Source organism: Ictalurus furcatus, chromosome 11, assembly GCF_023375685.1.
Source record: "Ictalurus furcatus strain D&B chromosome 11, Billie_1.0, whole genome shotgun sequence".
NCBI lineage: Eukaryota > Metazoa > Chordata > Actinopteri > Siluriformes > Ictaluridae > Ictalurus > Ictalurus furcatus.
In genome coordinates this window covers 23,881,642-23,893,806 of record NC_071265.1, presented here as the reverse complement: position 1 = coordinate 23,893,806, position 12,165 = coordinate 23,881,642, and the positions used below count along the sequence as shown (strand labels likewise).

Sequence of the window (12,165 nt, the reverse complement as noted above, 5' to 3'; positions counted from 1 at the left end):
AGTGGCATATGTACAGTATGTCAATGATTCAGCATAAAGCTCTACTTGTGGTTTATCAAGCTGGCACTCACTTCAAGCCTGACACCCCTTCTATTGTAAATGTGTGGCAAGGAGAGCAGGAAGAGAGGCAAACATGAATAAAGAGAATAAGGGAAGTAGCATACCAGACTATAGAAATGAGAGTCCAATAAAATCAGTTCATGACAATGAAAATAGAGAAGCGCAAAGACCGTAAGGCGATGAGGTGTTTGTGAGGAAGAAGGAATAACATAAGTGAGTTCTATTAAGAGGAAGAGACTTCAAATATACTTGCGATGCATGTATGAACGATGAAACAAACAACGTGGTATAGAGCGCACAGTAATATTGCTAGAACTTCAGATTAGCCCAACACAAGATCCTTAGCATCTTAGCGGTTGAGATAAACCCTGCAAACAATCAGATACAGCCCAGTGGAAAAATATGTTCAGTATGTTCATTCCATAGCTGCGCAAACAGCCATAACTTCATCTTGAGTACACAATGAGCTAAATGAGCTGTTTATTTAAGCTAACACCATGACTCCTTTACACCACAACAGCTTCACAAACACTTCCACTCGTATTTATCTCTGCACAACAGGACATGCAGCTACCTCCAGATTGCCCAGAAGAACCTAAGTGACGCATTTACAATGGAATTAAAGTGGATCACACTCCCTACAGTTGAGATTCAAAATGCTTAAAATATACATTCACTACACAAAGCTCATTTGGGAAGAATGGAGAGATTTTTCTTCATAAAAAAGAAAACAGAAATACATTAAGTAGCCAGGTTGGCTGTATATAAACTTGTCTTGGTATTTTCACAGTGCCTGGCAACTGACAATGACTATGAAAATATTAATCCACTGTTTATATAAGCCATCCTCATAAACCGCCTCCCCCTGAAAAGCTGGCAAATGCAACAGTGCGTGCCTGAGGCCACTGCTTGTGTTAAAACCTGATAACCAGCAGGGCCCCTTCCCCATGACCTAACCAAACATCACGTACATACTCAGAGTATGCTTATATAATGCCAGACAAGCCTGTCTTTACTGCACATGATGCCATTCAGAGTCAGCATTGTAGGTCATTTATTACATTTAACAGTAAATAATCACTGCTAATCAGGCCCTAAAGAAAAATTGCCCTCCTTTTGTTTCTACTTGATACATGTAACTATTAACACCTGATAACAATGGAAACTAAGCAATAGCATTGATCAAATGAGTAAGAAGCAAGCTTAATTTATGCATTTAATTTATATTTGGTACTAAGTAATATACTACCTGAAGAGTCATCGAGCAGTTTTGCACATCCCTGAATACAGTCTAGACTCTAGAGGACTGCTTTAATTAAAGTATACAGAACAGACAGAAGTGTATTTTTCCCTAAAACAAAAGCAGACATGTGCAAACAAAAGAACGTAAGAACAATCGACTGCATTCCTATTTTTAGTATAAAGTCTTTATTTTTCCCCAAGACTTTTCTTGGTATGGCTTCTTTGCAGATAGTGAAATGATGTGACATAAAAATGCTTCATAGAGCAATTATGTGCCAGGTGAAAGCTGAGACGGAAAAAAAAAAAAAAATCAACGTAACATTTTTAGGTGCACATGTGGATTATTAGTATAAGAAGAATGCTAAATCAACTATATACATGTTCATATTTGGCAACCAGAAGCCTAAAACATTGTATGTTTTGCATGTTTGGTGTACCGAGTGAACAATTTATATATATTTATTAAAAAAAAAAAAAAAAAGTACCACAGATCACTTAAATATCTTAACATAAATACTGCAAAATGCTTTAAATTGTGACAAAGCTGTACATAAAGAACACCCCTGTTCAGAGATATTCAAAAAGACGTTTTACAATTAGTTTTAACAGTTATACAAAACTGATGTACTGTAGGTATCAGTGTCAGCTACCATACATGTTAAAATCCAATGCTTATTGCATCATGTAATGATTATCTCCATTCATCCACAATCCAAACAATGGGCACATTCAGTGCTTTTCCTGAACTTGACACCTGTCTCCAAGTCAGTTTTGCATTATGACAAAGTCACATTCATCACCATGGACAGAAACCTGATCGAAATCTTTAATTAGCACCCTTACTCTAAAATACCATATCACAAGTCTTTGGACTTAAACAAGTCTGAGGTCTGTAGACTGGGGTTTATTTTGTTTGGAAGCAGGTGGTGGCTTATTCACAGTTCACCCTATATACAAATGCTAAAATGGTCATTTACATCTAAAGAAAGATTCTAGTCTTAAGGCCTCTTCGTTATTTTTTAAAAAAAAAAAAAAAAAAAAAAAAAAAAAAGGGTAATCCTGGAGGGGCTTTTGAGTGTCTTTAAGCAGTAGCAGTAGCTTGAAGCTCTCCATGTTGTCCTTGATTTAGTACCAACATCTTGTTGTGCATGTATGGATGTCCTGTTGCATCTCCATTTCCCCACCTCTCTGATTTTGTGTTCTGCCCTGTCTATAACCTTAAATTTTGACTTTCCATTCTCTCAAATGCTTTCCCCGGTGTCCTTAAGCAGCAATACCCTAATTAAACTTTCTAAAGCCTCAGTGTATGTTCAGTGTATGACTGTACAGTCTTCCTTAACTTTGTTTTCCACTCTATACAATGAGGCACCTTACTCTGATTGATCTTAACAATATAATGTGAGCACAAAAAAAAGAAAGAAACATTAATACAATTAAGCTTATGATAATGAATAGCATGAATAATAGTAATGACAGTAATAATGTTGAAGGAAATTTGTAAAAAAAAAAAAAAAAAGCATCAGTGCTTCTGGAAGCTCTTTTAAAGCCACTGCACAGTTTCATTATCTCCGGACTCAGCTGCCGGAAGCAAATCCTGATGTGACAGTGCAATAGTTTTTAGCCTCGTGTTTTTCCTCAGAGCTCACTTGGCTCGTGTGGACCTCACTGCATACGCTCGGGTTGCAGATGCTGCTGTGGTGGGTACTGGATGAAGGCAGGGGTGGCAGCAGTGGGTGTATTAGTGAGCGTCTGGTGCAGTGAAGTGGTGTTGGAGGCTTGGCCGGTGATGTGGCTGTTGGTGTAGCCATAGCTCATGAAACCTGGGGAAGAGGCATAAGGGTAGTGCTCAACTGCTGAGGTGTACTGGGCATAGGCAGCAGTGTAGTCCACATACGGAGAAGTGAGCGAGGAGGCCACTTGAGAAGGGAGCACGAGGCCGGGCTGTACAAAGGCTTGTGGGTATACATACTGCGGCACCAGCCTGCACACACAGAGATAAGAGTGAACACAAACAGACCACATGACACCATTCTTCAGACTTTGATCAAATGAGAATTAGTAGCCATTTCCCAATCCTGTTAGCAATCTCCATCTTATTAATGATAAGACCATATGCTCACATCCTTATTGTACCTCTATCAATAAGATGGGAAAGCATCAGTCCTGAGAGAAGGTTAAAGCATAAACATTCAACCCAAGCCTTACATAAAAATTAAATCAGAAATAAATAGACAGGAAGGCGAAGCTTGTTCTGCAGGTTTATGGAGCATCCCATCAACAACAGGAACATGTACACTGTGTAAATTCAACAATCTTGGTAGCTGGAACAGGTTCTTAGCAAGAGAGGTGGGAGACAGATGCTTCTGGCAGCTTCTCTCAACCAACACCCACAAGTGTTTTAACAGCTGCTACTTTTCACTCATTCAGTGGGAGCTAGGAGTCTCTCTCACACACATGCATGACACACACGCACTAACAATGAGATCAATGCAATGTGCCAATGTGCAGGCACCAGCAACAGCATGTTTATATGAAATGGCGCAAATGTAGCAGTATTCACAAGTGAGCTTTTAGCACTACAAGGGTAATTAACCGTGTGGAGAAAGGACAGATTCACCTCTTCTCCCGCACAGACTGTTGTGCTATTATTAACAAGGTCTGAATCTACCCTCGTGAGTCCCTTAGACTGGAGAGAATGTGTCTGTGTAAGGGGGAGGATTTCTTACACAAAAAGTCAGACACACACACACACACACACACACACACACACACACACACACACACACACACACACACAAAATCGCATCATTCTCTCAGAATGTAGGGAGTTGTGGGAAGGCGTGGTGAGGTGGGGGTCTCAAGATGCTGCACCTGGAAACAAAACAGAACAACCTCCCAAGGGAAATGGTAAGAAATGTCATAAGGGACACCTATTCCAACAGCAGGAACTGAAAAACATCTTGGGTCACACTCAAGACTCCTGCCATTTTCTTATTTGTATATGGCGAAATACATAACAGACATTTGCTATCATAGAATATAACATAACATAACATAACATGTGTATATGACTCTCCCTACTAGCAACTAATTAGCAAGCAAGGGGGACAGGTTGCATTTTAATCACCGTGCTCTTTTACAGAGTTTATTATCTAGTAATTACCTGAAAAAACACAATGCAAAACAAGTGAGCTATTATTAAGTTAGACAACTTGAGTCAAAGTGTGGAATCATTTACACACAGTTCCTTCCAGAGTTCAGGGGATTAAAGAGGGTATAGTTATATCCCCTAAAAAAAAATTAAGATTAAGAATTGAATATGTATCTAAAGAATATATTACACAAACAGATATTGTGAACCAAAAACACTACACTAAAAGTAACACATTTACATAACACAGAGATGATATACACTTTTAGAATTTGTGTGTGCATAAATGAAAGAGAGACTGTACACACCATGGTTCAACACAGGAAAGGGTGTGTGGGCGGAGGGTGTGTGTGCAAAACATCCAATAACGCCCCCTCCCCCATATACACACTCACTCACACACACACACACACACACACACACACACACACACACACACACACACACAAGTAAATCACTTCAGTCAGCACTGCAAACCAAAAACCATGCGAAGGTCACAAAGAATGAAAGATGTATCAGCATAAGCTTTACTGTAATACATGCGCACAGCACTTCAAACTGTCACAGCACACTACACTGCACTCTCAAGCCATGACTGGCACCTTAAGGGTGGGGTCAGGGCGAGTGGTACCCAATCTGGACCTCCACACTAGACCCAGCGTACCCAGGAGCTTGTGTGTCTTCTTCCCTCAGTAATGCTCTCCATCAACTGGCCAAGTAACAGAGCATGAATGGAAGAGTTTAGGTTAGAGGAAAATGTGATTATATAATGAATTAGATCAGAGGATACAAGAAAAAAATACAGCATTTTCCTTCGCTCTCTTGGTCTCTCTCTCTCTCTCTCTCTCTCTCTCACACACACACACACACACACACACACACACACACACACACACATCACAGCAAAACAGAGAAATTGGCATTGTGATCCTCGACTACTGCCTACTGCACTGGCCACACAAACACTCAGCTTAGAGGCATGGACTGAATAAAGTAACAGGCAGCTTTGTTTAAAGTCCAGAGACCAGGCTTAGCTGATACAGCGGTCAAGGTCACACACACACACACACCTCTTCAGTCACTAGGCAGTTGCCAGGTCACATTTGCACAGTGGTCTCTTACGCTGTGCACTAATTGACTGGTGGAAGTCACTTTACTCTTGAACTCCACACCATGAGGAAATGTTCAAACATTACTTTTTTTTTTTTTTTGCTGAATAGCAGCCACACACTGCTGATCACCACTAAAGCCAAACAACCCTGTGAAGTAGCTTATTTTTAATTCTACATACACAATAGTTCAATACACACATGTATTAATAGAAAACAACTCACATAATTTTTTACCTTACCTTCTAAAGTGTACTCAAAAATTTATAAGACAAAGATGGCATTCACATATACCCAGTGCGTACGCCCATACAATAACGTAGCCAGATGACCTCGCACATAATATGTTGAATGTGCATCGACGGCTTGCGATATTGTGCTTCGTCTTCGTAAGCATGTGTTCTTATTATAGAGGGAAAGTGTTGAACTTGTAGAGAGGGAGTGATATTTCATAGAGCTACTAGGCAACAGCTCACACATCTAGCAGCTGAAGCTCAAGGAACTACACTGAACCCATCTCCCCCTCTTTCTGCTCATATCACCTAAACATTTCCATTCTTCTCTTTACTCAGTACACAACCCAGTGACCCTCAACCCCTCCCTTTACTCCACATCCCCCCAACTCTCACTGTGGTGTCACTTTTCAGGGCCCCAGTCTAATCACTAAGCTGACAACTTGACTGATTTCACCTGCTTAGAAAACGTCACACAATACTGTCAAGACGGCCAATGACTGTAGGACCATTTGATATCTAGAAATATACACAAAACTAAATGACTCGGAATGTGTGGCTGTATTACATACTCCTGGTAGTTTTGATTCTTACATTTTGAGAGTGAGAACACGTGTGGTAGGGGACACAAAGGTCCAAAAACACAGTTAAAGAGGGAATAAAACAGCCTCCTTCTAGCCATCCTAGCAATCCATTTCTGAGCAGAAGGAGACAAAGAGCTCCATGGGGGAAAGCGACAGGTGTGCAAGTGTGTAAAAAAGGGTGGGTAGATGTGTATGAAGGGTGTAATTGAGGAAATATGAGACAGCACCTGTCATACAGGCAGAAACGCAGGTCCCCCTCCCCAACACTGCTCCACCTTGTTACCACAGCAACTAACTCACCGACAGACGGAACGTTTTCGGTCCTTCTCACACGAACATGTTAATAAGCAGGTAAAAATTTGTTCAGAACCAGTCTGTCGCCATGGCAAACCAAACAGACTATTTGAAACCCAGCAAGCCAATAAAAGTTTGTATCAGTTAAAAGGTTGCTAAGAAACACTGTTGGTGTTTCTTCTTATTAAAACGATAATTAGACAAATAAAATGGTGATAAAGCAACACTAGCTGCTTTGTCCACAACAATGGCTTGGAACTATGGACTATAAACTCACAGGGCAGGTTTTTCTCAGATATGTAGGCCTCATAGATTAATACAAATTTATGCACCAAGCCTCAAGGGCAAAATACACCCAGACAGAACCAAAATCTCATATTAGGCTTCTAGTGTGCATGTTTTGGATATCCAAAGGATACATGCACACCATCAACCAAAAGACTAAAACAAATATGGTCAGCAAAACAGGGATAATTATGTTTAAAACCATGTTAAAAAATGACTACAATATAAATTCTGAAATCTCTCTCTAATTGACTACTGTCAAAGACATAGAAACTGAAGCAACAAAAATCAGGAACTTGCTGTAACAGAAATGAGACTAGAAATGAGACTTATTGCCAGACATAAGAGTAGACCAGTCATGACAAAGAGCTACAAGGAACTTGTTCAGTTTCCTTAGTATGTGCAGTCATTGTTAAGATCCACTGGGGTTTGTAAGACAATGTCTCTTTGCTACCATACAGAATAAAACAGAATGTAACAGAAAAAAACAGAATGTAACAGAACACAGAGACACAGACATCTGACTTACCCATACTGCCTTTGGATAAGTGCTGGATGAACTGGCTGCACACCAATAGATATGCCTATAAAGCACAAGAAATATTGATTGATGCCATTTCAATGCAGTATATGGTTCATTTAACAGGCAATTTTTTTTTATTAGGTGAAGTTGAAAAGAGAAAACGGAACTAAAGGAAATAACTAATAAGTTCAATGTTCCGACAGTGTGCGTATCACCCCTGCTCACCTGTCTGAAGACTGCGTGGCTTGGCTCCGAGGTAGGCCAGGTTGACATTGGCCTTACGACCATCAATGATGGGATTTGGGTCTTTACAGGCTCGTTCTGCTGCTAACCTGTCAGCCATTGTCACCTAGAGGACATAACGGAGTGCTGTAAGCATCTACAAAAACAAGATCTTTTAACGGAAACTTAAAAGCCAAAAATCTAAAATCCTGTGAGGCATTATTAGCAAACATATTTGCAACTAACAACCAGGGATGCCTTCAGTGAAGACCCAAACAACAACTTTAGCTTTAAAGCTAAGAGACTAAAAGAAACACTACACAATTACAGCAAAAGAGTTCTACCTTTAATCCAGGGCCCATTGGTGGGTTAAAACTTACATTACTGACTATAATGCAGTTTCACTGTAGTACTCTAGTGAATAAGTCATAGTAGTTACTAAAAGTGCTATTTGAATCGACACTTGAATAAAACCCTGGGAGATTAAAGGGTTACATTAACCACAGTTGCGGCTAATGTCCTTTGGTACAACTTAAAAACTATGCATTGTACCTGTTTACATAATTAGTTATTACAGGCAAAAAGGAAGCATTCGTAGTTTGGCAACGTACAATCCTTTTCTCATAGTTTCAAAACGAAACAGGAGCAACAAGTCGATCCTGTTAGAAGGTAAAATAAGCTTTCAGGGAAAACAGGTTTTTATGATGGGATCTTCACCCAGACCACCAAATACTCTGAAGGCAGAAGCCCTCATCTCCCTGAGCCTGTCAAACCTGCACTGCCACACACTTAGCCAAGAAGAGCCGTTGGAACAATGCAACACTACCCTTTTTGACCTCCAGCCACCATGTGCTGCATTAAGAACAGCAAAACTCTAGCAATAACAAAAGACTGCAACATAAGCACAGTCTTCCAGGCCATTAATTGGTCATTACTCTAGTCTGCTATAAATATTTCCATATTTGTTTGTGTGTGTCACTTACGATGAGAAGCACATGGCACACATTCTGTATGACCTTAAAATGCTCAGTGTGACCCTCACTAGCACTAATTACCTGCATGTACTCTACTGCCTCTGGTACTTACACGCTCTCACTCATTATTATATTATATTATATACACACAATCTCCAGTTGTTTTTAAATGAGTTCCACTTTTCTTTGTGTGTGCGTGTGTGTGTGTGTGTGTGGGAGTAGGAGGGGGCCCAGATGTTAACCTCTGCATTATACACACTCAGAAAAATGCAGTACTATTCTGTAATGCTTTAATATGTTTTTCACTTGAAAACAGTGGAAATACTGTAGTGTACCATTGAACATTATTTAAGAGACATACGTAGATTGTCAGTTTTTAGGTTAAAGCTTTAAAAATACAATATGTGCACCTTTCTAGGTAAAGGATACATATTAAAGTACAGTTTAGTACCCTTTTTCTGAGAGTATATGGCAACATTACAGTTTTGTTTTTTAACGAAGCAAACAAAGTGGAATACAAAAGCTTATTTAAGCGACCAGGACAAGAACTCCAGGAGAAGGAACACTGGAGGAATAAGATCTAGGCTAGTAAAAGTACGTACAGCTCCATCTTAGGCCAAAATAAACTGCCACTCTCTGACGGCCATTAAGATCCTGTAAACATTTCTAGGCGGCTGGGTGCTGCCGAGCTTCATTAATGTGGCATGAATAAGCAGCAGGAGGAGAAGGAGGAGGCTTGGAAATCATCATTTAGAAACTTCACCATATAAAGCCCTTACAGCTGCTGGCGCTCGCGCTGCCCAACTGAGGACAGCCGCACTTCTGTTTTAAGCCTGACTGACCGCTTAGCAAAATGTGGCCTCAGAAACAATTCAGCAAGTACACATTCGGGAAAGGGGATGGAGGGGTGGATTAGGGTTTAATCTTTAACTTCACACCCCTTGCTTTTGTTTTCTGTTGCTAACACAGAAAACAGATGCTTATCTACCCAAAACGAACCTGAACGCGTCGCGTGCGCGTTTACGCACAACATCACATACCCAAAGAAAGAAGTGCCTGCTGGGGAGCTCACATATTTTGTTTAAGGTAGCCTAGATTAAAAGTGCTGCTTTACAAACTACACAGCGGTACCAGAATTAGAAAGTAGTTAAATATCAGTAACATTTGAGTCACTTACGAAGCCGTAGCCTCTTGACTTCCCCGTCTGTCTGTCCGTTATGACCACAGCCTCGTCTATGTCTCCGTATGCTTCGAAGTATTTTCTCAAAGATGCATCATTTGTATGATAGGGTAAACCCCCGACGAAAATCTTCGTGAAAGTAGTGTCTTTTTGGATTCCCGTTGGATGCATAGCTTCGAGTGTGCCGTTCATACACGGATGTAAAAGCATTGGATACTCTCAAACTGTGTAACGGACGCGGTTTTCCCCCACAATCAGTCTTTTAAAAAATATCCCGGCATGTAAAAAGAGTCAGGGAGTCAAAATATGAGGATTTTGTATACAAGGCGGCTCGATTGTCCAGGCTTTCAATTCTTTAGTCCTTAAACTTCCTACGCAATACAAACCATCGCAGTAGTAGTGAACGCGCTCCCTGGTACACGACCGCCAGACGCACTTAACTGCGATAAGCTACCACCCCTTTCCTTTCTTCCGGGCGCCGTGTATTTATACAGTTTCGTAAAAACCACGCCCATTGTTCATGTTAGCCAATGGGATGAAGCCTCTTTTGTAAAAAAAAAAAAAAAAACTATCAGAAAACTTTGTTCTGTGGTACAGTCTCCTCCCCCTGCGTCCACCCTCGCGTAAACTTGCACCTGCTTTTGTCCTTGCGCCAAACAAAGAAAAACGGCCACTGTAGGCTAGACAACGTGCCCTTAATCAAAAGTGTTTTTATTTCCCTGGTCGAATAAAGTATATCCGGCAGCGTTTTGAATTCAGGAAAAAAAAATCCATAAACTTTCGGAAAAAATGACTTGGTTATGTCAACGGTACTGCTGTAAAAGTGAATGTAAAATATTTTATATATATATATATATATATATATATATATATATATATATATATATATATATATATTCAATTCAGTTATACGCAGTAATACTTTATTTCTTTCCATAATTAATAAAAGCTCAAACCTTTTATTCCTTGAAGATGAAACTAGCCTTAATCACATTGTAATAAGCGATACTGCTTAAAAAAATTCCTCATAAAAGTAAGCCCAATTGTAGCCTAATAGTGACTGTGTGTATGTGGAGGCTAGAACATGATCATACTACATGCTGACAACAAATGATTCACCAGGGACTGCATTTGGAAGTCCATTTAATGCCAACAGACCACTATGAGGTTGAATTTACACCCCCATTATTAAAGATTAGAGCTCACGAGAGTAAAAGTAGAGGTCTCTCTGAAACATTTGCTTTATGTATTAGAGATAAGTACTGACTATGAGCATTTACAGGTAATGAGATCATAAAGATTTAACCCCGTTGAGCCTAACAGGTCTATGACACTGTGTCTGGATTATGATCTTCAGCTCTTTTAACCCAAATGCATGGTCACAAAGGCCTTTCAGAACAGCATCAATCAACCAAGCCTCTAGACAACAAGGAGAACAGGCCAGGGCTTGTATCACCATTGACAACCATTCACTCCTTGACTCATGTAACTGTGCCAGCTGTAGCTGCTGTTTAACTATGTCGTACAAATAGGTTCATGGTATTAGGAGGAGCAGTGCCATCTTACCTCACTAATAAAGTGGTGTTAAGGGTCACTTAAAGCAGGGTTCTGCAAACTCTTTGCAGTCAGGGACCCCTCTAACTGTAAAATAAATTCTCCAAACCCACAAATTTGTACCGTAATAATCTGGCTATTTATTGGAACAATAGAGTTTTTTTTATTCCTGAACTTTCCACTTTCCACATTAGGTCCAAGCTGACATTACATATAGGCCTACTTACGTGTTAGAGATGTTTGGATTAGACCAATTAAATTAAGCATGCTAATAACTAAGATCTCAATTATAAATATCAAAGCTTTGATCAGGTTGGATCACCACTACTACTCTAAGAAAAAAAATCACCTTCTGTGAAGACACATAACCTGGGGGTCCCTGAACCCCACTTTGAGATCTACTGATTTAAGGAACTGAAATTCACACACTGAAGACTGCCTGGTCTCGGTAGTTTCCCTCCCACAGCCTATTGAAGTCTCTCTGTTAGGTGTCAAAGCCCCAGCTGAAAGTAAAGTGATTTTCTTATGGCCACAGCAAGGTGGTAGTTCTCACACCTTTACGTTCAAGTCATGCAAGTCTTCTCACTCCAACCCTTTGTAGCTCCCACAACCTGCTGTTCATATCCTACTGATAAGTTGCCAGTGTTTCTCCCCTACTTTTTATCACTGACTCACCTGATGCACTCACTCACTTTGATCTGTGTGCTTTGATTCTGCCATGCTTTAACACAAAGCAGAGAAGTGAAGCGTTGCC

At 40.2% G+C, this 12,165-nt stretch overlaps 1 protein-coding gene across 2 annotated transcripts; it reads right to left on the bottom strand.

Moving 5' to 3' along the window:
* Positions 1 to 1,469: 1,469 nt before the first annotated feature.
* rbm38 (RNA binding motif protein 38) lies at positions 1,470 to 10,614 on the bottom strand. 2 transcript variants are annotated; one of them, XR_008387041.1, is made up of 5 exons: positions 9,855 to 10,614; positions 7,707 to 7,830; positions 7,488 to 7,542; positions 5,056 to 5,162; positions 3,197 to 3,283 (listed from the first exon to the last, which is right to left on the bottom strand). XR_008387041.1 is itself a non-coding variant. In XM_053635727.1 (4 exons), exons 1-4 carry the CDS (start codon positions 10,065 to 10,067, stop codon positions 2,965 to 2,967), a joined length of 711 nt encoding a protein of 236 aa, XP_053491702.1. In that variant the 5' UTR covers positions 10,068 to 10,614; the 3' UTR covers positions 1,470 to 2,964. The 2 variants fall into 2 exon arrangements, 1 of the variants encoding a protein (XP_053491702.1); XM_053635727.1 differs by lacking the exon at positions 5,056 to 5,162 and having other exon boundaries at positions 1,470 to 3,283.
* Between the last annotated feature and the right edge of the window lie 1,551 nt (positions 10,615 to 12,165).

What these genes read in the sequence shown, in the direction of transcription:
- rbm38 (XM_053635727.1), bottom strand. Translation starts at nt 10,067, where the DNA reads ATGCTTTTACATCCGTGTATGAACGGCACACTCGAAGCTATGCATCCA. An exon ending in AGTCAAGAGGCTACGGCTTC is followed by an intron (nt 7,831 to 9,854) that starts GTAAGTGACTCA and finishes TATGTCCTCTAG; the next exon opens with GTGACAATGGCTGACAGGTT. An exon ending in GCCACGCAGTCTTCAGACAG is followed by an intron (nt 7,543 to 7,706) that starts GTGAGCAGGGGT and finishes TGTGCTTTATAG; the next exon opens with GCATATCTATTGGTGTGCAG.